This window comes from Polypterus senegalus, chromosome 11 (genome assembly GCF_016835505.1).
Source record: "Polypterus senegalus isolate Bchr_013 chromosome 11, ASM1683550v1, whole genome shotgun sequence".
NCBI lineage: Eukaryota > Metazoa > Chordata > Cladistia > Polypteriformes > Polypteridae > Polypterus > Polypterus senegalus.
Genome location: NC_053164.1, coordinates 25516031 through 25542413, shown reverse-complemented (window position 1 = coordinate 25542413; position 26383 = coordinate 25516031). Strand labels below are relative to the sequence as shown.

At 41.6% G+C, this 26383-nt stretch overlaps 1 protein-coding gene across 10 annotated transcripts in view; it reads right to left on the bottom strand.

The window, feature by feature from the left end:
• LOC120538749 (ryanodine receptor 1-like) overlaps positions 1-26383 on the bottom strand; it is a 364839-nt gene that overhangs the window by 68137 nt on the left and 270319 nt on the right. For 4 of the 10 annotated variants that reach the window (XM_039768187.1, XM_039768188.1, XM_039768191.1 and 1 more), the window contains 5 exons: positions 25991-26008; positions 19092-19172; positions 8201-8289; positions 4925-5053; positions 2846-2950 (listed from right to left, as the gene is read on the bottom strand). In XM_039768187.1, the coding sequence (XP_039624121.1) occupies positions 2846-2950; positions 4925-5053; positions 8201-8289; positions 19092-19172; positions 25991-26008 (422 nt within the window). Of the gene's footprint in view, positions 1-1942; positions 1973-2845; positions 2951-4924; positions 5054-8200; positions 8290-19091; positions 19173-25990; positions 26009-26383 lie in introns of all 10 variants that reach the window. The other 6 variants (XM_039768185.1, XM_039768186.1, XM_039768194.1 and 3 more) reach the window with 2 other exon arrangements.

Here is a 26383-nt window from a genome sequence, read left to right as displayed (position 1 = left end):
TTTAAAACATTAACAGATAGCTGTCTGGAAAATTTAAAACACTAAGTACACTTAGTGTACACAAAATATTAGTAATACCTGTTGTAAGTTCCCAAGAGGAAAGACAGGCACCCCGGTAGGGATGGAGGATAATTTCTTGCCTGGATGGGAGGCCAGATTGGAAAAACAAATGTGCACACCAGCTGGATGAGGAAAGAGCTTATTGCCTGGCCAAAGTCATACAAATGATGGACCATCAGAAGCCAGGAGCAGTTCTGTCCTCTATACAACAGGTGACATTGGTCCTCCTTTGGCATCCCAGTTTGGACACCCACAGGGGTGCATGGGAACTGGAGTCAGGAAGTACAGCTCTCTGGGTTCTGTTAGAGGGCACTGTTGGGACCTCCCTGGTTTCCATATGATGCAGAAGTGCTTCCAGGAAGACTTGCTGTAGCACCAGAACCATTCCTGGGTCTAACTTAAAAGGACAAGACTCACATGGGAGGAGGAAGAACTGTATTTTTTGTTTTGGAGTGTTTTAGCTGCTTTTGGTGATTAAAGTGCTGGCCAAAAATATAAAACAGAGGAGAACAGCCAGACTGGTTTGAGGTGATAATGATAATGCACTATGTCATAAAGCAAAAGGCTCCTCAAACTAGTCTCATGAACATGACAATGAGTTTAGTGTTCTTCAGTTCCCTTCACAATTACAAAATCTGAATCCAATATAACACTGTGGCAGAATGGACGATTTGCTGCATGAATGTATAGGTAACAAGTCTGCAGAAACTGATTAACTCATGTCAACTACGGCTGATTTGAAAGCAATAGGAGGCCCTACCCAGTATTACTACAATGTTCCCAATAATTTTCTCAATGAGTGTATAATTTATTTTGGAACGATGTGCAGTTGGATGTGTGCAAAATTGGCACCTTAGCCTTTGTCTAAGGCTAAATTCTGTCTTGTAAAGCTTCTGTTCTTTTATTGTAGCTATGTACGGCACATTATTTAAAAGCTAACAATCTCATCACTTGCTAATCTCCATCAATTGAAAGTTGATTGTTAACTACATCACAGTTTCAAAGCATGCACAAATCATTTTATTTCTAAATTTTTAATGGAGTTAAAGAAGCAATAATGAAAGGCCTTTTTTTGCCTCGAAAGCAGAATGAGATTCTACAGCTTCATCAAATTAAACCATGAGAGAATTTTATTTAATAGGCACCCACAATCCGATGCTGAAAGGCAAGTCCTGGAAGCACTTCATCACTTGTAGCTGCACTTGAGGCATCTGCTTTCTCTTCCTCTTGCACAATGGGCTCTCTTGTTCACCTCTTCTCTCTTTCTCTATCACTCTCAATTTTTTAGACTAACTCATAAACCAACCTGTAATTCTTTGCTTTACACAGTTTGATAGCCACTGTACTAGTGGATACCCCCTGATCACCTTACTGTAGACATTGTGATCCTCTCAAATCTACACCTGGTCTCAGTCTTCAAATCCTGTATAACTACCTGCTACTACATTGCTCGGAAATGCTTACGTTCAGATTTGTAACTTCATTTTCTTTTTTCTTTTTTTATTTTTGTCACAACACCTTTTTCTAAGTGCTTTGCTGTCAACTTTCCTATCTGTGCAGACTTTGAACAATTAATATGGCACTTGACTCATCATGGATTGTAATGTTGCTGATTGCTTTGTAAAGCACTCCTGTTCCAGCTCAGTTTGAAAGAAGCTGTATCAATCAAATGACTAAATATAGTACATGCCACACAATGAATATGAAATCCTTCCCCATGCAAAAAAGCAGTGCTCCAGGAAATAAAAATCCACAGCTGTCAGATTTTGACCTGGCTGGCATTGCAACACCAAAGCACAAAGATGAAGAAGAACAAAGAAACAGCATTTTATTGCAGAAGACTATGCATGAGATGGCAGCTGCACGAAATAAAAGTTCTTACGCCATTTCGTAGTCCAGGCGATTGGTGCATCTGTTACACATCAGAATAAAAATGTTATTCAGAAACATTTTTAACTTCATTTTTGTATTTTCTTTTCAGCATCTCTCCTATCTCTTTTTGAACACTGCATGATGAGTTGAAAACAGTTGCACTGTTCCAAGCAAAAATGCACATCCTGAAAGCAGGCCAGACAGACAAGACAAACAAACATTTACCAAGCAATGGCCTAGAGAAGCTAATCTATGGGACATCCTTGCTTTCCAGCACTGTGAACAGAAACTGTTTGGAACTCATCATGAGAAGATCCTTCATGTTACTGACATATTATACACAATTCTTCTCACCATCTACATTCCCATGTCTCAGATACACAAAACTGACAGCCACTTCTGGACTGCGCAGTGGAATTAAAGTTCTCCTCAAGTGTTTAATATGGCACATGTTCTCCAAAATTTGCCAAAAAAAGAATTGTATTCAATTTTATTTTACCACAGGAGAGACAGGTACATTTGCATAAAATACAAAAATGTGTATCCACACAGAAATATTAACCAGATGTGTAACATTAGTTAAAAAAAGATTAGGAAGGGACACAAAAAGATCAGCATTAACAACAACAACAACAGTTAATTAAAAAACATTAAAAAGGAATGTCAGTAAAAATTAAAGAAAAATTCACATTAATGTCAACAAGGACAGTAACAAACAAATACCTTTGATTCTTCCCCACACTCGCAGGGCCAAAAATCATTTGCTCACTGACTGAGACAATGTTTTAATTTTTCTTTTACTATGATTTATCAACACAACCCCCTTAGTATACATCGAGTCAACTTGTGTTTTTGTTGGGGTGAGGAGAGGACTCATCTAGACAGCAGTAAAAGCTTAACTACCTAGACTTACCTGGGCAAGTTTCATCATCATATGTGCAAAGACGTGCAAGAAACCAACTACCGCATCCCATAACCTGCTGTGGGCTAGTGACTGCTGGTTTCCAGTGCATGGACCCTGTGGAGTAGAAATGCATACATTGGCTAAGGATGAAATAGTAGGGTAGGCTCAATGGATGATATACCAGTATGCCTCTTCTGCATCACTCAGCTCAAGTGTGACCTTTTTTTTTGTTTTCCATTGGGTGCTGGCCTGTTTACTTATTGGGTGGTATGGCAATGCAATGATTAGCATTACTATCTCAAACCTCTAGAAGACACTGCCTGAATCATGGTCCAGTAATAGTTTTTGTGGGGCTTAAGGATTTCCCATTGTCTATAACCCTAACAACAGATTACCACTTGGAAAGAGTTACCTATTAAGCAAACCTGAAAGACCAAAATGGATAATGAAGATCTATTGGGACAGCTAGTAAATGATCCAGTTCAGGATGAGCACAGGTCTGTATTCCAGAGAAAGTTCTCCTTTATTTCAGAAGTAGTCAGAGGTATGGATTCAGATCTATTGAAGATCTCTGTAGTGGAGGCAGATACAAGAATTTGTTACAAACAAATGGTCAGTGCCTATCATAGTACCAATCACAGGATGTGTTGTTAGACAACAGTGATAAGGGAATCGGTGAACTAAAACAATGAGTTCATATGTGTAATGTTAGCAGGATATGGCAAATGTTGAGGTAGGGAGCAGTGTGTGATAGTGAAGAAAGTGCAGTCACAAACAGTTCTGGTAAGGTAGATGACAAACAGATCAGGGAATTTCCAGCAATGACAGCCAGTCAATGACCTTGACTGGGAATATTGTCAAAAACTCAAGGAACTTTGAGAAAGTAAATTCAGTTGACGAGCTCTTGGAAAAGAAGGCCACACTGGAAGTATTGTTTGGGATTAATCTATTTCTCCATAATGTCAAAATAATGTGGGTGGAAAGGATTGAGCTTGAAATGTCATAAGCATTATTCATTCTGTGTGTGACTTCAGTGTTATGTGGAAGGTAAGGACAGAGATTTGAGAGAAATAATAATAATAATACATTTTATTTATATAGGGCCTTACCCTTTCTCAAAGTTGGAATAATTGGCCAGTACCCATTTTTAAAATGGCATACAAAAAAAGGGATCACATTTGTTTTCCATCATTGAAAAACCTACAGTTTGTCATGTACTGGATCATATGTCTAAAAGTCTAATGTAAGATAAAGGAGGAACACAATTAGTACCTACTTGGTTCATGAGAGTTTACCAATCTTGCCTTCATATACTTTGTAGACTTGGAGAAGGCTTATGTCCATGTGCCATGTGGTATTTGGTGGAAGTTGGTAAAACAATTATAGGGTTGAAGAGGTTCTAATCTCTAACCAATGAACTGATGCCTTGAAGGTGGTTTTGCAAACGTTCTACTGGATAGTCATGGTAAAGTGCCTACTACGTTCATGAACAACAGGATACATTAGCAAAACTAAAAGGTCATATGTTCCAGTCTTATTTCTGGTTTAGCAAGAGCCTCTAGAAAGGATGCAGAATGAAAGTTTACTAATGTTTCTGATATCAAGTTCACAGTTGGCACCCTACCCAGCTAAAGTTGAATCTAAATTCAGAAAAAAATAAGTAATATAATATAATATGTTTGAAATCAAATTTCACATAGCAAATATAAAAAAAAGAACTGGACCAGAATCAACAAAAAAGCAAAACTTTAATATGGAGAAGGTTGAAATGAAAAGCTTAGCCCATAACTTATGTGGGTCTTAAAGGGCAGGGATTACACTCCTTTAATATCCTGTAGAGAAAACAACCTTGGTTTTTACAAACCAATATGGGGTTTGTATAGTCCCAATAATAGTGGGTTTAAGATTACACTAGGCCAGGAAATGAGTGTTCAATGTACTACCCTCTCACAATGTGTTTTAAAGAAGTCATTCTGACAATGGACTGAATCCATTAACTCAACTTTAAGTCATTGTACAAGACTAAATGTATGTATCCACCATCTCACCTCTAGCCTTTGTTCAAAATGAATGAATTCATTGAATTACCTGAATATACTCAGTCAAGCTGTTAAAAACTTGCTTGGCAACTGACATAGCTTTGGAGAAGTTTCTCTTGCCTTGCTCATCAATGGTGTCCTTGCCAGAATAATACCAGTAGAAATCGCTAATTGATTCCTGACAATGGCAAAGGAAAAAATAGATCTGAGTCAGCAAAGACACAAAACTCCTAAATTAGACATTAGATAATTCTGATGCAGGATAGTCTGCTATTACTTCTAAAGTGATGCTAATTTTGACCAATTAAGATTACAGTTAGCTCAGTTTTATAGGTTATTAAGCTTAGGCAAAAGTAGCGACCAATGAGAGAAGAAATATGGTTATAGGCTGAATACTCAGTGCTCAATAAATCCTAAAAGCCACAGAAATTAATCTCTTCTGTACTGTATTCTGACAGGAATGTTCCTCTATTTAGATTCTAATTTTCTTAGAACTGTTGCTTTGATGCCTTTACTGGCATATATCTATATTAATCTTAAACCCTGCACAGAGTATGCACAAATCAGTATTTTTCTTTGTGTCGGTCCCAAACTTGGGTAAATGGGAAGGGTTACGTCAGGAACGTCATCTGTTGTAAAATTTTGCTAGATCAATATGCTGACAACAATACAGATTTCCATACCGAATAAGGTCAAGGCCCAGGTTAGCAACGGCTGCCACAGGCACTGTTAGCCAATAGGGTGCTGGCGGAAATTGGGCTACTTTTTGCCCAGATTCAGTGTCCAGATTCAGGGGGAGAAGAGGAAGGTAAAGAGAGTGGAAGTGAGGGTAGGAAGTTTGAATGTTGGCAGTATAAATGGTAAGGGCAGAGAGTTATTTGATATGATGGAAAGAAGGTATATTGTGCAAGAGACTAGATGGAAGAGGAGCAAGGCCAGGTGTATTGGAGGTGGATTCAAATTGTTCTACCATGGTGTAGAGGGGAGGAAAAATGGCGTAGGGGTTATCCTGAAGGAACAGTATGTCAAGAGTGTTTTGGGGGTGAAAAGAGTGTTGGACAGAGTGATGATTATAAAGCTGGAAATTGAAGGTGTGATGATGAATGTTCTTAGTGCGTATGCCAAACAATGTGTGCGATGGATGAGAAAGAAGTGAGTTGAATGAAGTGGTAGAGAATGGTGTACACAAGGATTCGAATGGACATGTTGGTGAAAGGAACAGGTGGATTATATCTTATGCAGGAGGGTCAGTCTAAATGAGATTGGAGAATGCAAAGTGATGGCAGGGGAATGCACAGGTAGGCAGCATAGGATGGTGGACTGTAGAATGAAATAGGATTTCAAGAAGAGGAGGACAATGAGGGCAAAGGAAAGGATCAAATGGTGGAAAATAAAAAAGGAGACTGTAAGGTTGAGTTCAGGGAGGAGGTAAGACAGGCACTGGGTGGCAGTGAAGAGTTGCCAGATAGCTGGGCAACTACAGCAGAAGTAGTAACTGTGACAGCTACAGCTAGAAGGGTGCTTGGTGTGACATCTGAACAGAGGAAGGAGGATGGTGGTGGAATGACGAAGTACAGCAGAGTATACAGAGGAAGAGGTTATCAAAAAAGAAATGGGATAGTCAGAGAGATGCACAAAGTAGACAGGAGCACAAAGAGATAAGGTGTAAGGTGAAGAAAGGGGTAGCGAAGGCTAAAACAAGATGAGTTGTATGACAGGTTGGACACTAAAGAGGGAGAAAATGACCTGTACTGATTGGCTAAACAGAGGGACTGAGCAGGGAAAGATATGCAGCAGTCTAGGGTGATAAAGGATAAAGATGAAAAAGTACTCACAAGCAAGGAGAGTGTTTTGAGCAGATGGAAAGAGTTCTTTGAGAGGCTGATGAATGAAGAAAATAAGAGAGAGAGAGGCTGGATGATGGAGAGATAGTGAATCATGAAGTGCAATAGATTAGGAAGGAGGAAGTAAGGACAGTTATGAAGAGGATGAAGGATGGAAAGGCTGTTGGTGCAGATGATATCCCTGTGGAAGTATGGAGGTGTTTAGGAGAGACGGGAGTGAAATCTTTAACCATATTGTTTAATGCAGTCTTGGAAAGTGAGAGGATGACTGAGGAGTGGAGAAGTGGTGTGCTGGTATTGATTTTTAACAATAAGGGAGATGTGCACTAACTACAGCAGTACGGCTTGATGCCAGGAAAGAGCACTACAAATGTGATGTTTGCTCTGAAGGTGTTGATGGAGAAGTATAGACTATGCCAGGAGGAGTTGCATTGCATTTTTGTGGACTTGGAGAAAGCATATGACAGGGTGCCTCGAGAGGAGCTGTGGTATTGTATGAAGAAGTCCGGAGTGGCAGAGAAGTATGTAAGAGTGGTACAGGATATGTACAAGGGACATGTGAACGTGGTGAGGTTTGCAGTACCAATGAATGATGCATTCAATTCATTATGATCTCTTGGGAGAGTAAGGAGCAGGTTGAGGAGACCCTGGAGAGGTGTAGAAATGCACTAGAGAAGAGAGGAATGAAGGTTAGTAGGAACAAGACAGAATACATGTGTGAGAATGAGAGGGAGGTCAGAAAAATGGTGAGGATGCAGGGAGTAGTGTCGGCAAAGGCGGATGAGATTAAATACTTGGGATCAATGGTACAGAGTAATGGTGAGTGTGAAAGAGAGGTGAAGAAAAGAGTGCAGGCAGGGTGGGTAGGTGGCGAAAAGTGTCAGGAGTGATTTGTGACAGATGGGTACCAGCAAAAGTGAAAAGGAAAGTGTACAGAATGGTAGTGAGACCAGCTATGTTATATGAGTTGGAGACAGTGGCACTGATCAAAAAACAGGACACAGAGCTGGAGGTGGAAGAGTTAAAGATGCTAAGATTTGCATTGAGAGTGGCGAGGATGGACAGGATTAGAAATGAGGACATTAGAAAGTCAGCTCAGGTTGAACGGTAGGGAGACAAAGTCATAAAGACGAGACTGCATTGGTTTGGACATGTGCAGAGGAGAGATGCTGGGTATATTGGGAAAAGGATGTTAAGGATAGAGCTGCCAGGGAAGAGGAAAAGAGGAAGGACTAAGAGGAGGTTTGTGGTTGTGGTGAGAGAGGCCATAAAGGTGATGGGGGTAACAAAGCAGGAAAATTAAAAAAAAAAAAAGATGACCCACTGTGGTGACCCCTAAGGGAAACAGACGAAAGAAGAAGATCTTAACTGTAATTTGAACGTTGTAACTATTTTAAAACATCACTTATTATAATTTATCTACTTATATTGAGGTCTTAATTAAAGCTTTCCCATTCTAGTACTTCAGGATTAAACTATACCTGGAGCCTTAGTAAATAGTCCACTGTGCATATAATAATATTGATTGTAGTTGTGTTGCCTGTCTGTGTTCTTAAATAATTTTGAAAATCTGAAAAGAGATAAAGTATGAAATAACAAATCAATCTTCACTTTCACCTTTAACAACTGATTTCAAAGTGCTTTATATAGCAAGTATTAAAAAAATGCAATACATTTCACATGGAACATTTAAAAGGAAAAGTTAAAGAATGAAATAACTACAAGTATAAAAGATATAAATGTGAAGACAATTCTGGATAAAAAATGGAAAAAAATAACACACTATAGATTCATTGGGACTTTAAAAAAAGATTGCAGCAACAGTTAGTTTACCTAATCAGTTATTTATAAGGGTGGAACAACAGGCTGAAGAGTAAAAGTTTAGAAAAACAGTTTTGATTTGTTTAATCAAACATCTCAAAATGTATATTTCAAAAAGAGACACTACCATGAGGCCAAATATGCACCTTCAAAACAGAAATATTGAAGTACTAATCTGGCAAAACATTTTCACTTTGCACACAATACAAAGATGGAGTATCTTTTCATTAATATTGGTCATGGCTTCCCTGCACTGTACCCCCACCAAAATAAAACATCCTGAGTCTACAGATGCTGTTAAATATGACTTTACTTTAAACAGATACATGAATGTTTGTTCAGTCATCTTTTCTTTAGCTTCCAAGGTTTTTGTATTGTTTGCCATGCATTTCACTCTATCATGAAACAGAAAATCAACAGCAGTTAAAAGAAATAACAATGGTGCATTAGGCTAATTTAATTTGAAATGGTGTGTTACTCATGCAAAAATCTCTGACCTATAGGGCATTATATTGAGTTGTCCTTGAACCCAAATTATGACCAAGGAATACAAATTAAGAAAGGATTTATTATAACACATCAGATGCAGTAAAAAAATAAATAACAAAATGAATGTTTTAAAGCATGTGGAGTAACTGGTCCACTTGCCTACAATTACTCCCTTGTCCACCTTCCTCTAAATAATTCAACAAACACCTACATACCCTCACAACTTTAATCTCACAAGCCCCGTGGTTGAAAGGTGTTTTAAAACCCTGCAGAGCAGCTACTTCTGGACATGCATTGACAATCACATTCAAGGTCTAGGAAGTTTTATAGAAACCCTGTAGCCATAATCCTATAGTTTCGCCACAGGCTCCAGGTGCTTGTGCATTTGTGAGGTCTGACCACCATAGACAGAGATAGATAAATCTAATCTAGTGAATAAGAAGATCTTAAAAAAGATAAATCTAGTGAATCAGTTATTCATTTTTGTTTTTCCAAGTATTTTTTGGCTGCCCAAACTTTTATAAATTACAAATAAAATTACAGCTTAAATAAGAAAAGAAAAAATAGAGGGGTATCTCTCTATTATAAAAAAAAATCTTGGAAGGCTTGGAAGGAGACGATACGTGATTTTCTCGGAGACACTTTAATATTCTGCGAGACAAGGCAGTGAGACAAAAGGAAAGCTGCTGAACAGGCTTTTAAATGATCGACATGCAGTGCGACAAGCAGTAGCAAGACAGCAGCTGATCTGACCGCATCTCCTTAGCATGCATTCAGCACCCCACCCCAAACCTCCTTCCCCCCTCCCGAAATTGCAAGCGGCAGAGATGCGAAGTGGTTGGCGTGCATTGGGTCCTGGGTGGGGAGCAGGAGGACGAGGTGTGGGCGAGCGAAGCGAGGAGCAGGAGGCACAGCCCCCTAGTTTTACAAAAAGAAAAAAATTTACATATTTTCTAAGCATTATATATAATATATATGAATATCTCCTTTATAATATAAAAACATATGATTTTCATTATTATATCACTCTTTCCACAAAAATATGATTCATTTTTAAAACTATCTATATTATCTTATGAAAACATGTTAAGTAAGTGTTCAACAATCATTAATTCATTTAGTTTCAAATACAGTATTACTTTAACCCAAGTTTCAAGCTATAAACTTTTATTTCTATATGTCATATCCTTGTAATTTCAAAACAAAATATTTATATGGAGAAAAATTATGTTTATACAATAGATAAGCAGTCAAGATATTGTATCCATGACAGCCTTCCCTTGTAACCCAAGAGACTTTCATCAATACTTATGTTGTGATCAAGAACATACACCTTCTGCATATTTTTGATAATCACGTGATACACATCCCACAGTATGTACATTTTTGTGACTGGGTAACTAATCATAGCCTTCATTATCAGCTAAGCGCAGGTATTCCATAATGAGTGAAAAACGACAATCACTCAACTTGAGTAATAATCGATGTCTACACAGAGCGGTTTGTGGGCCATTACCATCTCTGCACTGGTTTACCAACTATACCATATCCAGTATCAGGAGATTTAAAAACAGCTACAAGTCATTTGCAGTGACAGATTGTAAGTGAATTGGCATGGGAATGTATAGCGGTTAGTTTTGCAAGCTATTTTCCTCACCAGACTATCAACAACAAACAGCTGAAAAGTGTCCAGATGATCATGACCTACAGACACTTCAGACTGGAGCTACCCATAAATAGGAAACGAGGAGGTGCAGGGTCATTGGCAATGATAGCAAGTCAATACCAAACACAATCATCAGTTTCACAGTTTCATTGTCAATTTTAACATTTGATGACCAATTCACATTTTTAACACTATCGCATGACTCAAGAAATGGTTGTCAGTTTGTTCTGAAACCAGCTTTGTGGCTGTTTTGTTATTGAGTAAAAGTGCTGCATCTCTCATGAATATTGATGAGTTACCCTAGTCCTGCCACAAAGTGGCAGAACAAATAGAAATATTCATGATTTTTTTGCAGCATGGTGTTATTTCATTGAATAGACGGGCAGCATAATATTATCTGAGTCACGTCTGTAATTAATGCCAAGGAAGGCAATAAGTAATTTTGGAGTGCAGAGATTTTCATATGTATCATCAAACCGTTTTAGGTAAAAACATATTGTCAAACTGTTTGAAGTAGTTGGTAAAGTATTTGTTTTTAGTGATTTTAACCTATTTTTCTCTGTTTGTTTTTATGTTTTATTGAATGCAGCTGAGAAAGCGAATTTCATAGCTTTTTTGTGTAAAAATGACTAAAAAACCTTCAACCTTGAATCACCCTACTCCTTGGGGTGGGTGGGTGCTGAAATCATCATATATGATGGGGGCAATAGGTAGGATATGACACTGTGCAATTGTGTGGTATGCTTGAGCTCTTTGAAGATAGATAAATCATTGTACAAAGTGGTAGGAAGGTACTACCCCATAAGTAGAACTCCTAGACCTATACAGAAAAGGCGCTTTTCCACTGCATAGTACGGCACAGCACGGTTCAATACAGCTCACCTTGTTTCGGCTCAGTTCGGCTCGGTTTGTGTTTCGACTGCACTTTAGTGCCGCTTTAGAGTGGGCGGGATTATTCACGTGTCGTTAGAGTTGCGCCGCCTCTACTGCCGTGACACCGTGGAACTTTTACAACAACACACAGACAACGACAACACTTTAGCTCGACGACGCGCAAGGGTAAGCATCTAAAAAAAAGCACAAACTTCCGCGTGTATAAAGAAAAGAATAGCCAGTGATGCAGTAATGACGATTTTCTCCGGCCAATCAGTGACCAGCAGTTTACACGTCACGTTTTGGTAACGGTTCGGCGCGCTTGGAACCTCGGCTGAGGTGGTACTAAAAAAAGGACCAGGTACCAGGTACTGTTCCCAGTGGAAAACCCCCCAAAAGTGAGCTGAACTGAACCGTGTCGTGCCGTACTATGCAGTGGAAAAGCGCCATAAGCTGCAGCTAAACCAGTTCACTATCAGTTGTGCAGTGGTAATTGCTGCACTTTACAGTACCAAGGATGCCAAAGATGAAAACTGTAAATCCACCTTCGTAGGAACCTTGGCTACACCAGAACAAGTGAAAACTGGGTATTACACCATCAGGATTAGGAATTTTCACACTCAGGAAGGTCTCTCCCAAAGCTGATGATGTTGTAATCAACAAGTACTCTATGGTGCATCTCAAAGTTCAGGTGAAGGCAACAAACTGTTTACTGATGGGAGACATATAAAAGAATGGTGGGTGCAAGTAGTGGTTTAAATAAAATGCAGCAATGCCATCTTACTTCTGCCCTCAAGAATGATGGCCTGCAAGATATGAAGCGTTCCAGAGATGGAGCACAGACTGTATTACTGGTTGACGTATTTTTCCAGACTACGCCTACATTCTGCTAGGATGTGCAACCTCTTGTGCATTGCCATCATTACACATGTAGGGAGCATAGGAAAAATGATGTGGCCAGGGTTGTTCTTGACGTAAGCTTGTTCATATCTGCTTGTCTTACAGAGATCAGCACTTATAGATTTATATACAGTTTGAACATCATTTATTAATTTTTGCTTGTTTATATTATTAAATTTATAGTTATCAAAAACTAACAAGCATCTCTATTGGCTACAAGGTCTCAAAGATTGGACAGACACTAATAGTAGGTTGTTACAGAGATCTTAAAAGAAAAGTTTATATTTTCTAAGGTTCATAGCAGGCAGTCAACGAGGCCTACTGAATCTGTTACATAAAACTGGTGCCCTGGAACTAAATTCTTAGGGTAAACTTGGTCATGGGGAAACTACAAGTAGCTTGGCAAACGTCCATCCCTATTCTTCCTCATCAGTGAGTGGGACAATAAGAGTACTAATTGGAAATTAGCATTGATTTGGACTGTGTAGCTAAGGTTGCCTGTCACTTTACCTAAAGGAACCAAGGGTTGGAAGGGAAACAGATGCTGACAAAAAGCAGTAGTTAAGCTTTCCCCAAAACACTACTGAAGTCAGTTCAGGGTTGTTATTGTGTTTAGCAGACGGTTGTTATCAAACGTTGGGAGAAACGTTGGGGCAAAGAAACTATGGCAGTGACAAACAGTGAATGGACAGACATTTAGAATACAAAAAATGGCCGGGGTGAGGCAAGGCAGAGGAATTATTTTGCTGGCCATCTGATGTAGGAAAATTGGCGAGCTACCTCATCTGCTAGGTGGAAACAGTCTTTTATTTGAGCCAAAATGGATAGCCAAGGCTTTTGTTTTTATTTCTTTGCACAAAAATCTCTTGCCTGTATCTTCTTCATTTTTTACACATTATTACATTACTCTTTTAGCCACTGTGAAGGACAGCCGGGTCCCATGCCCGGTAGGGACGCCTCTGCTGCTTATGTTCCGGGGGAGCCGCCATGGGAAGTCCAATACCTCCCCCGGGACGCTTGGTGGCAGCCTCCCTGGCCGTCGGTGACTCCCCAACCACCCGCAGGGCTCCATGGGAGATGGAGTCCTCCACAGCTTGGTTGGGGCCCGGCGTGGCCGCTAGGGGGAGCTGCCTGCTTCCCACAGCCCGGCTGGACGAGCTTTCAGCCCCACCCGGAGGTGCAATCGGGACCAGGTGGTTAATCACCTGGAATGCTTCCGGGTGGGCTATAAAAGGGCCCAGCCACCACCACTCGGCGAGCCAGAGTTGGGAGGAAGAAGGAGACGAAGCCTGCCTGGGAGGAGTGGTGGAGAATTGTGAGTTTGTGCTTTGGGACTGTGTTTGGGACTGTGTTGGGCCTGTGGGACACGGGGAAGGCGTGTGCCCACGGCTGAAGAAAATAAAACCTGTGTGTTGTTGTACACGTTGCCTCTGCGTGGTCTGTGCCGGGTCGGGCGCTATATAGCGCCTTTCACATCTGGCGTAGTCGGCAGGATTCCGGGCCGTCCATTTGGACCGGGACCTGCATAAAAATTGTGTGTAACGGCCCGGCACAACACCTGGGGGCACGTGTAGCTCAGCGCAGGAGCGCACACCGCACCGCAGTGCCGGCGCTCCGAGGCAGAGAGCGTGCTCTATTGTGAGTACAGCGCTGAGAGCGGCCTTTGGACTGCAGCAGGGCACGCTCCCGACGAGAGCGCGCCACCGAGGCGAAGAGCGAGGCACGCGCCTGCACGACTTGCCGGCGGACACGCGCAGCACAGCGCTGAGAGAACGCGCTCGCAGCTGCAAGCAAGCCAGCCAGCGCAGCACAGCACAGCGCAACTCAGGCCGCCAAAGATCTCCTACAGGCACCGCGCCATGGGGAAAAAAGAAAGCCGGGCGGACACAGAAGCCAGCCTCCAGACGCCGGCATGCCGGCCCGCTCCACGGGTCACAACCGGAGGTAGGTGACGGGCTCAAGAGGGAAGGGCCACGGGAAGGGTTTTCCGCGTTTGCGTCAGCCTACCTCCTGGACCCCGAGGGACGAACCACCTGTTGGTGGGCAGATGGCCTCTGTTCGTGGCGTGACGGCGCAGAGAGCGACGGGGAGAGCGAGGCTGGGCTGTGTCTTCCCTTTGGGCCGGCCAGTGAGCCGGAGGAGGAGAACCGGAGGAGTTTCCCGATCGGTGGCTCAGCTAGAGGAGCAGGAGCTCCTCTCGAAACAGGTAAAGGGGGTGTGTCAGCCGCCCGCCGAGGACAGTTCGCAGGCGGGGGTGACGGACCTTCTCCCGAGCCTCTCGGACTCCCAAACGGACCTGCGGAGGGTCCGCAGGGTCTTGTTGGCTCGCGGTCGGTGGGAGGAAACAAGGGGACTTCAAGTCCAGCGCCGACCGAACGCATTAACTTTTCTTGGGCTGTAGAGGAGTTGAAACATGTTCTCCTTCCTCTGCAGTCCTTAGTTAAGGTTTTCAGGTCCTGCAGGAGACGAAGGAGGACTTGGACTGGAAGATCGGCGCCCCGATGGCGGCCGTTGTTAAATGGCTGGAGAGACGGGCGTCAACCTCCTGCCTGCAGGACACAGCGGTTCAGGTAGGTGAAGCCTGGGCCGTAAGGAAAGGGGCGGAGCGCAGCGGCTGCGGATATGATCAGTGCTGCTTGCCAGGTCGCCCGCCCACTACACAAGCCGCCGTGTGGACCGATACGGTGGCAGAGGAACGTGTGGAGAGGCAGCTGGTGGATGTTGGCTGCCAAACAACCCCGTCCCCTCTGCCTGCACCGGTCTCGCGGTCGTCTAAAGGGGTGCAGGCGGCACAGGGTCTCTCTTCTTCCCATAAGGGGACCCAGACCGTCCGTGCACCCCAGAAGAAGAGGAGGACCCGGACGAAGAGGTCGGGGACTCCTGACAAGGTGCAGCGTAAGCCCGTTCGTGTGGCACTGCAGGAGGACTACGCTGCGGAGGGGCGAACACGTCACCAGCCCTCCCCGGAGTGGGCGAGGGGGCAGGAGTTTCCTGCCTGCTTCCGTTCCCGCAAGGGTCGAGCTGGAGGGTCGGTTGTGCTTTTCTTGTGGTCACGCTGGTCATGTCTGGAGGGTTTGTCCAAGGAGGGCGTCCGAGTGGCAGGGACGTCGGGCAGCACCCCAGACCTGTTCATTATGTTTTACAGGGCGCAGCCGTGGAGCCAAGGATGCCGACTCCTGTCCTGGAGAGGACCGGCCCTCGGGCAGGCCGATGATCCCCACAAGCCTCATCTGAGGGAGGGAAACTGTGAAGGACAGCCGGGTCCCATGCCCGGTAGGGACGCCTCTGCTGCTTATGTTCCGGGGGAGCCGCCATGGGAAGTCCAATACCTCCCCCGGGACGCTTGGTGGCAGCCTCCCTGGCCGTCGGTGACTCCCCAACCACCCGCAGGGCTCCATGGGAGATGGAGTCCTCCACAGCTTGGTTGGGGCCCGGCGTGGCCGCTAGGGGGAGCTGCCTGCTTCCCACAGCCCGGCTTGACGAGCTTTCAGCCCCACCCGGAGGTGCAATCGGGACCAGGTGGTTAATCACCTGGAATGCTTCCGGTGGGCTATAAAGGCCCAGCCACCACCACTCGGCGAGCCAGAGTTGGGAGGAAGAAGGAGACAAGCTTGCCTGGGAGGAGTGGTGGAGAATTGTGAGTTTGTGCTTTGGGACTGTGTTTGGGACTGTGTTGGGCCTGTGGGACACGGGGAAGGCGTGTGCCCACGGCTGAAGAAAATAAAACCTGTGTGTTGTTGTACACGTTGCCTCTGCGTGGTCTGTGCCGGGTCGGGCGCTATATAGCGCCTTTCACACCACTTTATTTCAGTTCAGGGTCACCTCTAAGAGTTGCTCTTGATATATTTAGGAACTACTAAAAATAAACATTTTGTGAAATTATAAATAGTATGTATTTATTAACTAAATAACTGAAATATAGAAAATATTTCTCTCATAGAATCTTTACTTTTAATGCACATTTTTCTGAACTGTAGGCTGGACATCTTTTAAGAAATGTTTTGTATGTCTGTATAGGTAGACCTAATGCATTACTTAATTGAAGAGATTAACATTTTGTTTAGAAGCAGAGTGATATGAAGAGTTGCTCCAAAATATTAATACAACATACTATACAATAGGTAAACAAAACGAGGTGGTCAAAAAACTCCTTGGTGGCAGGGCCCCGGGGGTGGATGAGATACGCCCGGAGTTCCTTAAGGCTCTGGATGTTGTAGGACTGTCTTGGTTGACACGTCTCTGCAAAATCCCATGGACATCAGGGACAGTGCCTCTGGATTGGTACACCGGGGTGGTGGTCCCCCTCTTTAAAAAGGGGGACCGGAGGGTGTGTTCCAACTACAGAGGGATCACACTCCTCAGCCTCCCTGGAAAAGTCTATTCGGGGGTTCTGGAGAGGAGGGTCCATCGGATAGTCGAACCTCGGATTCAGGAGGAACAGTGTGGTTTTCGTCCTGGTCGCGGAACAGTGGACCAGCTCTACACCTTTAGCAGAATCCTGGGGCGTGCATGGGAGTTTGCCCAACCAGTCTACATGTGTTTTGTGGACTTGGAAAAGGCGTTCGACTGTGTCCCTCGGGGAGTCCTGTGGGGGGTGCTCTGGGAGTATAGGGTACCGGACCCCCTGATAAGAGCTGTTCAGTCCCTGTACAACCAGTGTCAGAGCTTGGTCTGCTTTGCCAGCAGTAAGTCGACTCCGTTTCCAGTGAGAGTTGGACTCCACCAGGGCTGCCCTTTGTCACCGATTCTGTTCATAACTTTTATGGACAGAATTTCTAGGCGCAGCCAGGGTGTTGAAGGGGTCCGGTTTGGTGGACTCAGGATTGGGTCACTGCTTTTTGCAGATGATGTTGTCCTGTTTGCTTCATCGGGCCGTGATCTTCAGCTCTCTCTGGATCGGTTCACAGCTGAGTGTGAAGCGGCTGGGATGAGAATCAGCACCTCCAAATCCGAGAGGATGGTCCTTAGCCGGAAAAGGGTGGAGTGCCCTCTCAGGGTTGGGGGAGAGATCCTGTCGCAAGTGGAGGAGTTCAAGTATCTTGGGGTCTTGTTCACGAGTGAGGGAAGAATGGAGCATGAGATCGACAGGCGGATCGGTGCGGTATCCGCAGTGATGCGGACTCTGCATCGGTCTGTCGTGGTGAAAAAGGAGCTGAGCCGTAAGGCAAAGCTCTCAATTTACCAGTCGATCTACGCTCCTACCCTCACCTATGGTCATGATTGACTGAAAGAATGAGATCGCGAATACAAGTGGCTGAAATGGGTTTCCTCCGCAGTGTGTCTGGGCTTTCCCTTAAAGATAGGGTGAGAAGCTCAGTCATCCGGGAGGGGCTCAGAGTAGAGCCGCAGCTCCTCGGCATCGAGAGGAGTCAGATGAGGTGGCTCGGGCATCTGATCAGGATGCCTCCTGGACGCCTCCCTTGTGAGGTGTTCCGGGCACGTCCAACCGGGAGGAGGCCCAGGGGAAGACCCAGGACACGCTGCTGGAGGGACTATGTCTCCCGGCTGGCCTGGGAAAGCCTTGGGATTCTCCCGGAAGAGCTGGAAGAAGTGGCTGGGGAGAGGGAAGTCTGGGCCTCTCTGCTTAAGCTGCTGACCCCGCGACCCGACCTCGGATAAGCGGAAGCGGATGGATGGATGGACTATACAATATAACCGATTGTATTTTATAGAGTGTAAAATGAAAGTGGACAGGAATAAAAATACGTAAAAGAAATATCTACATTATGAGTAAGTCTAATTATGTTATCTGCACTGGCATATAATGCAAACGGTGCCCACTGATGTCACCATGTCTGTCTGTATGTCCATCCACATGAAACAAGTTATTTCCCGGTAAATGTACTCTACTTAACTGCACTCTGCCCTACTAATAGGTGTACATAAATCAAATTATATTATCACTGTTATTATTTTCATATGACTCACTGTTACAAAATATATAGTAAACAAAAATGTTTTATCTCTATCTCTATGTGTTGTCTGTGATGAAGCAAATAAACAAAATATATTCCAGCTTTCAGAACATTTAACTAAGTCCCCAATCGCACCACACGTTATGCCATATGTACATTTTTTATCTTGTTATAGTCTGAAAATTAATTTCAGAAACGATTGTGATACATAATTACTACCATCACAGCTCTTCATTTACATGGTAACAGAGTATGAGTAAAACATAAAAGATGTTAATCAATAAAAAAGAATAATTATTTAGTTTTCTAAACTTGTTCATTCTAATAATGTGTTGTGGGTAGCCACAACCTATTCCAGCAACACTGGGTGAAAGGCAGGGACCAAACCTGCCTATGGCAAAGCACAATGACTACCACAGGCATGCTCACCAATGAAGGAACTGTTAAGTCACCAACAAACCTAATTTGGACATCTACAAGATAATGGAGAAAAATGCCACATCCAGAATGCCATGTCCAAAAAGATAAATACTGTATTTGAAAGGAGTACAAATGTGACTCTAAACTTATTGTTAATTTGATTGAATTATAGAATTACAGAAAATTGTAAATTGGACAATTACACTTGTTCTAAAAGCATGACAGAGAGATATATGTAGCGTTAACTTGTAAATACAGAAACTTAAAAATTAGAATTACACAACTTACCATTATTATGACCTTCACAAAGCAGTTGCAGAAAGCGGAAGAGGTCACAGGTGAATTCATCATCTGCCATTACTTTTTCTCCTGATAGAAAGGGAATGATTGTATTATTATATAGGCTGGGAAAATATGTACAGTATATATTATGAAGTAAGCTGCTTGGAGCAGAAACATACCCATTAAAAAATGACCAAAAAAACGGAAAGACCCCATCGCTCACTGTCCTGTTAGTGTGTTAGACAGAAACAACATCAAAACTATAAATTTTTACCCCTTGAGTTGGAAGTTAAATTTGAACAGCATTTGCTTTAGACTACTGAAGGTCAAAAGCTAGACTATTCTTGGTTCATTAGCCGAACAATGTGGAGTAATTCTTTTTTTGAGCATTGCATAATTTGTTGAGAGAAATAAGAGGATCAGAGGGAGGTTTAATGTAATCTCAAAACTTTAAATTTCCTTGTAAGGGCAACAAAAGCAGAAGACCACACTAAGTTCTACTACTGTCTTTAAGAACAGGAAGACGAGGCTACAGTGGACACATGGTCACCAAACAAGACAACTGAAGATTGTAAAAGTAGACCTGGGCTGAAGAATCACAATTTAACATGTTAACTGCAGGGTTCAAATTTGGCATATGTAATATGAATTCATGGATCCATCCTCTGCTGGCAAGCTAATGGTGGTAGTTTAGTGTGTGTGTGGTAGGGGGGATGTTTTCTTGGCACACACTCATCGCTTAACACCAAATGAGTGTCACTTAAATTCAACAAACCTAAACATTGTTATTAACTGTCAGGAACATGTGAATATTGCTTTGGTAACATTTGTTTTATGTTAGGAATATATTAATATTCGTTTATATTTTTACTAATATTTTTTTAGGAATCTGCATGTTGCTAGGCATATAATGCATGACCTGCATGATCTGTGATATTATCAGGGTCACACTGTAAAAGACGGCCATTGTACCATAAGCACTGACTGGACTTTGTGAATATAAAGGCCTGATTCATCATAAGACTTGTGCTTGATTAAAAATAAAGTCAGGTTTAGTCTCTAGTTTTGATTTTGCTGTGTATTTCTACTTTGAGTTTAGTGTAATGCCATGAGCCTTTCCTGATTGATTTGTACGTTAGTTGTAACTGGCAGTATGGTACCAGTTTGGAACAGCAAGAATCACTGGCGTATCAACTTAGTATTCGCTATTTAATTGATGCAAAAGAAAACAAAAAGGGTGCACAGTGGCATAATAAAAAAAGGACACCAATACAGGGCTCTCTGCACTATTTAGTTCTTATGGTTCTCGCTTGGGAGGTCATTCAGCCTTAACTCAATGTCACAAATGAGATGCAACCTTCCTGGGCTGTCCCTTTTTATGGTATCCCAACTCAAAGGGACAAGGCTTGCTCAGGGCATCACTGTCTGGGTTGAGCGCTCTCAATGGTGGGCTGAGTGGGAAAAAGAAGATATTATTAGAGACAATGCTCCCTGTCATCCGGAAAGTGGTATTGCTTATCTCAGTGGAGGGCAGAACAAGATCCCCAGTCGCACATGCATGATATTGTAAACTAGCATCCACTACAACCTGATTACCCTACTGAAAGTCCCAAAAAAGAATTTAGTCTCTGCCACTCTGAGTTAACCTGTCCGAGAATCCTGTAAGGAATATTTGCATTGGTCATGTCACTGATCACATATAGCCTTTTTAATGTGTCACACACGTGTGCATATAGGGCGCAGCTGAAGGGCTTAGAAAGGACTGATTTTACATCTGCCCGGGGGGGCAGGGTACACTGACGCTCTTTCTAAGTTCCCTACAGGTCTTTCCCGGGAAATCCCACCAGGAGCCACCACCTCGAAGCGGGACACATCACTTCCGGTCCCGGCCCCCAAGGACGACGTCACTTCCGTCCTACGCCCTATAATTCCGCCTTTGCTCTGGGAGGCGTTTCTGTTTTGGACTCTGTCGTGTAAACTTGACTACATGAATCATTTGCTTTTGCAGCCAGGAAACCGCATTAAACGGGTGGCTGCCCCAAACCTTGCCCTGCCTCGAGTCTCTTCTTGTTACAACTGCTACAGTTTAACATTTTTCATTTGGGTACTTTTCTTCATGTAAAGATCTTCCAAGCTCGTTCCACGAACATGATAGTGACATCAATTTAATCCAATGTGCAATGGAGGTTTGCAGCTTGAAAATGTAGCCAAAAATCTGCAGGAAGTTTGTGATGTTACTGAGCCAGTCGTTAAGGAATGTTTCCGGTACCTTTTTAAATTTAGATCTTGAAGATCTAGGGTTCTTCTTAGGGCAAATCTGGGTCCTATTTAATACAATAAAGGTGTACTTAAAAAAGTATGATGTAAATTAAATTTGTGTGCATGTACATAAACTCATTTTATTAAAAAAAACAAAACTTTTAAACACTACATATTATGAATAACGGAAGTAGAGCGAAATGCTAAAAAGTGTTAAAAGCCACTTAAATATATCCACTTTGAAATGCTGTCACAACATTGATCATAATCGGTTTCCCCTTTTAAAACAGACATTCCATCACACAATCTGAGTCAAATAAAAAAAAGAGCTACTATGAAAATTTAACAATCTACCCAGTCATTGTGAGGCAGAATATGAGCAACAGCAGCTCTACTTGCATTAGGTTAATTTAACACAGTGTTGTAATCAAAAAATCACCAGGCTGCAAATCATTTTATGTGGGGATACAATTTTTTATGAAATAAATAAGACAAATACAATAGATAATTGAATAGTGATATAGTAGTTGAGAGAGAGAGAAACACACTATGCTAAAAAACCATTCAAATGGGGAGAAACTCATTACAAAAAAATAAAAATCCCTTTCCTTTATGCAAATTCTGGTGCAGATAAATACAAACAGGAATGCTTTCTGAAGGAGCAGTAACGGCAGAAGCCACAAAAAAGATCCAAATGATGCATTTCACCTACAATTCATGTCACTTACTTGACTTGTAACCAGTTGACCTGCAAAATAATTAAGTACATCCAGTCTCCAGTTCATGATGTTCTCATTTAGTTTTTCTTTCTACGTCTCTTTGGCATACCATATTTAAAATTAGAAGTTGACCTCTGCTGCTAATGTTTTGTTAAATGACAAATCTTGATACTATGAAAGAAGGCAAAGCCTTTGCTTTTAATAAATGAACAGATATAGAATGATAGCTATTCTAATAATGTAAGATCAGAGACATAATAAAACTGATCATGGCACAAAAGAAAAAAATATTATAATGCAGTGTTTGTTAGTATAGCACTCAACTGACATGCAGACACTATTGGGGGGGGTCCAAGCAGGGTCTATCTGGAACAACATCATTCTGCTCACAGTATCAGCTTCTGTTTTGACCGTTTGTGGTTGCCTTTACGGAGGAATTGAAATTTCTGCAGCCCTAAGCTGGGACAAGATGATTTTATTTAAAGGCTTAAATGAGAGATCTGAGTGCATATAACATGCTCACAGGGGTTCTGAGAGTGTTCTTTATTTTTGGCTTATAAAGCATTGTATACATACAATACAGTATGTGAAAATTTGCCACATAGAAATGGAAGGAAACCAGCGTCCAAGGAAAAGCTTATAATAGATCCAATAATAGAAGCTGAATAAGACTCCCATGTATATAGTCCAAAATGGCAAAAACATAATTGAATTTTATGAGAAATTTTACAATGGAGAATGAGCTTTTAGGGTATAAATTTATAAATGTATTTTATTCTGTTGTTTATTTCCATTTTGCCATTCTTTTTCTTTCTACTATTTCAGTTGGTTTTACCTGTATTTTATTTTTTTTAGCCTTATAGGACTTAGACATATTGGGTGTTTTCCTTGTTCTGGAGAATTGCCTATACAACCTTGCCTGCATATTGTTTCGTCATAATAAAAAATGTTGAATACAAATTAAGTGGCACGATGATTAAACCCTATAATGCATTAGTTAGTCCGGATTCTGGTCAATGCACAAAAACAAATGTAACATGTAACAAGTTGGACTAAACAGTATGCCAAAAAGGGAAACAGGCAGCTAGAGAAAAATCTATTACAGTATGCACCCAGACAGGATTACCCTTTACCAGTCAGGATGCCATATAGGTAGCTGCTTGACTAGGATCAAGCTCTAAAAGTTTTTTATCCCCCTTCAGCATTAGAGGGTGGCAGAACTTTCCTGTTACTTTATTTGACATTTCTGCAGAGGCTTCTGGGAAGTGTAAAGTATGTTGGAGTCTGTGAGAATAATTATGGCTTGGAAGTGCTTCCTGGCAGGATGAACTGGTGCTAGACGTTCTCTGGTAATATCCATAAAAGGGTCACTAACTGCTCAGTCAGATAAGCTTGGAGGGAGGCAAATAATTTCCTAAAATGGAGGAACAGGAGGCCAGTGTTTGTGGAAATAGGTTAGGAGGGAGGTAGGAAGGAGAGTTTACTATATTCTTCCAAATAACGTTAGAGAAATACGGTGGCACTGTTATAATGTACTAAACAAATCAAATTTGTTTTATTTGTCACTTACAGATTAGACATACAATACAATATGTTGTGAAAAGTTTAATTACTTAACTTCAATGACTATGCCTTTAAGAGAATAAAAAAGGGCAACAACAATAATACATGACTTTATAAAATTCCAAAATCATTAATAGAATTATAAATATGTGATAAATAATGACTAATTAAATAAATTAGTAACTAAAATAACTTAATGTAAGAGAGTCAACAATAGGGCATCATGTATTTCCAGACACTTTCCTTATTCAAGATGCAGATGGACTGTGGGAAGAAGTTGCTCCTCAGTCTCTCTGAATGTGAGCAGTGGCAGTATTTACCTCATGCAGTACAAGAAAGAGGCCATTGTTGGGGTGGCTAGGGTCACACTTGAAAATATTTGGTTTATCTGCTGTTTCATTCACCAGTGTTATGACTGACTTCATCCAATTCTGGGTCGCAGTAGCACTGTAGCATTAGAACCAACCTTGGTTGGAGCATCCATCTATCACAAGGTATACTGATGCAAATATCAATAATTTATGGGATCTGGCTGGGCTTTACAAAACCCAGGTCTTTAGAGCAGCAGAATAACAGTTCTAATCACTACACTACCATGTTTCTCTGAAATATAAATAAACTAAGTGAAAGCAAATTCAATGTAACAGTAACAAAGTGTTAAGGGCATTCTGAACAAACTATATAGTGATGTATAATGAACAGAACTATCTCCTCCTATCTATAAACTTTCTTATTTTAATTCTGCTTAAATACAGATGGCAGGCGTATGTCTGTCAGATCATGCGGTGACTGGCTTTTCAAATGTGTTGTATATAGCATTGGCACATTTGTATAAGTAGAAAACCTCTTACTGATTGACTTTGTGTTTTCATTTTTTTTTCTTTGAATCATGTAACAATGTTAAAGTTTGAGATATGAAAATATAATAGGAAAGAAGAACACAGTTAATATGAATCCACATGAGGAATAAGAGTATAGGATAACTACAAAATGCAGACTAATACTGTGCAGCAAATAGTTGCTTCAGTAGCCAACATAAGAAGTACTTGGATACAGAGGTGCATTGATCAGGGATTCATCCTGGGAGCAATTCCACGTAATTAGGCAAATGCCTGTCACAAATTTGACCCGCACAGCTAACTTACAAATAAATAAACTGCATTTATACTTCTCTTTAAAAGGAGGTTCGAACATTTTATGTTATTACTACTGTATACAAAGTGTTTACACATGAAATAATGATGTGAAATCTATTAAGTTTTGGGCAGCCATGGATTCTCCATTTCTTTCTGGACACACGAAACATTTTAGAAGAGAAACTGACACCTTTAACTCTAAAACGAATATGGTACCAATTAGAGCCCGATTCTAGGCCACATATAGTACTTCTTGAACTTTTCTATATCAAAGCAACAGCAAGGCACAAAAATCACAGCAGAGTCACATGCAACACAGACCTCTGTAACCCCCAGCTGTGGCAGCCTGGCATCAGCAGTATGGGAACTCTAGTAATGAAGTGGGCAGCGAATACAGTCTCTCTGACAGTGTCAATAACTTTAAACTTTTAAAGCTGGTAATGTGCCCTAATGGCCAATCCTTTGAATTACAGTGTAGAAGCTGGCAGGATCAACCCCACTTTGCATTCAGTTTTTACCATAAGTAAGGTGTCTTATACGATAAAGTTCAACTTATAAAAATGACCTGCAAAAAAATTGTGTGATTGTTCAATTCACTTTACAGCAAAAATTTCTCAAAATTAAAGTTAAGGTCAATGCATCTTTGAGGAAGTTGGTTTCATAAAGTTATTAAAGCAGGAAGGATAGAAACAGAAAATAAAAAGCTGAATATGTTTATAGAAAAAACGTTTATGGTCTTTATTTAAGCATGATGAGCCACCATTCATGGTCTCCGCCATACTAGGTACAAGATATCTTTCTTCTTGTGACAACTTAACTATAAATTATGGGGGAATAAAGAATGCCCACAAGCCTTTTTGGGATCAATTATGACTTCCTTATCTACCAGTGTTCACAGTGATCTCTATAAGGCAGGAGCTGGTGGTGTCCCCTTGGGGATGCACACAAGTTAAACTTAGTTCATCATAGTATTCATTCATTGTTTTCCAGCAAGGGGTTAAATGCTTAGCTTCTGAAACGTGTAACATATACAACCTCTTACCTTATTTTCCATTTGTATATAGGAGACATGGAAGAACTACATTTCTGTTAAGAATGCCAACTAAATGAAATGCCCTATCTTTAAAGTAGTTACTTAATGCCAATCAGCCAGTCAGTTTGGGGGTTACAGCAGATTTGATGATTGAAATGGTGGGCACACTGCAACAGAAAAAGAAGGGTGATTTACCACGCTCACGCTGGATGACTGCAAACCAATGAGGGAAGGAGGAAGGCGGGTAGGAAACAGGGAAGAGAAAATGAGGTGAGTAACCAGAACAACCCATTACAGCTAGCTGTAGGAAACTATGGACATTATAACAGAAAAATGATCATTATTAAAACATATCTATAGTTCAGTGTGATTAATCATTGCATTGGGGAACATAACTTTGAGTATTTATTATTATTATTACTAATGGTGACCTCATTGCAGGTCATTACACCTTTCATAACTGCCAAAATAAGAAATCCAATCCTGAATGCTGCCTTATTGGCAAATGTCTACTCTGCAAAATCTGGGATACTTGTTCTAGACATTTCATGTTAGCCTGCCTCCATATATTTCTTCCCAGTGTGTTTC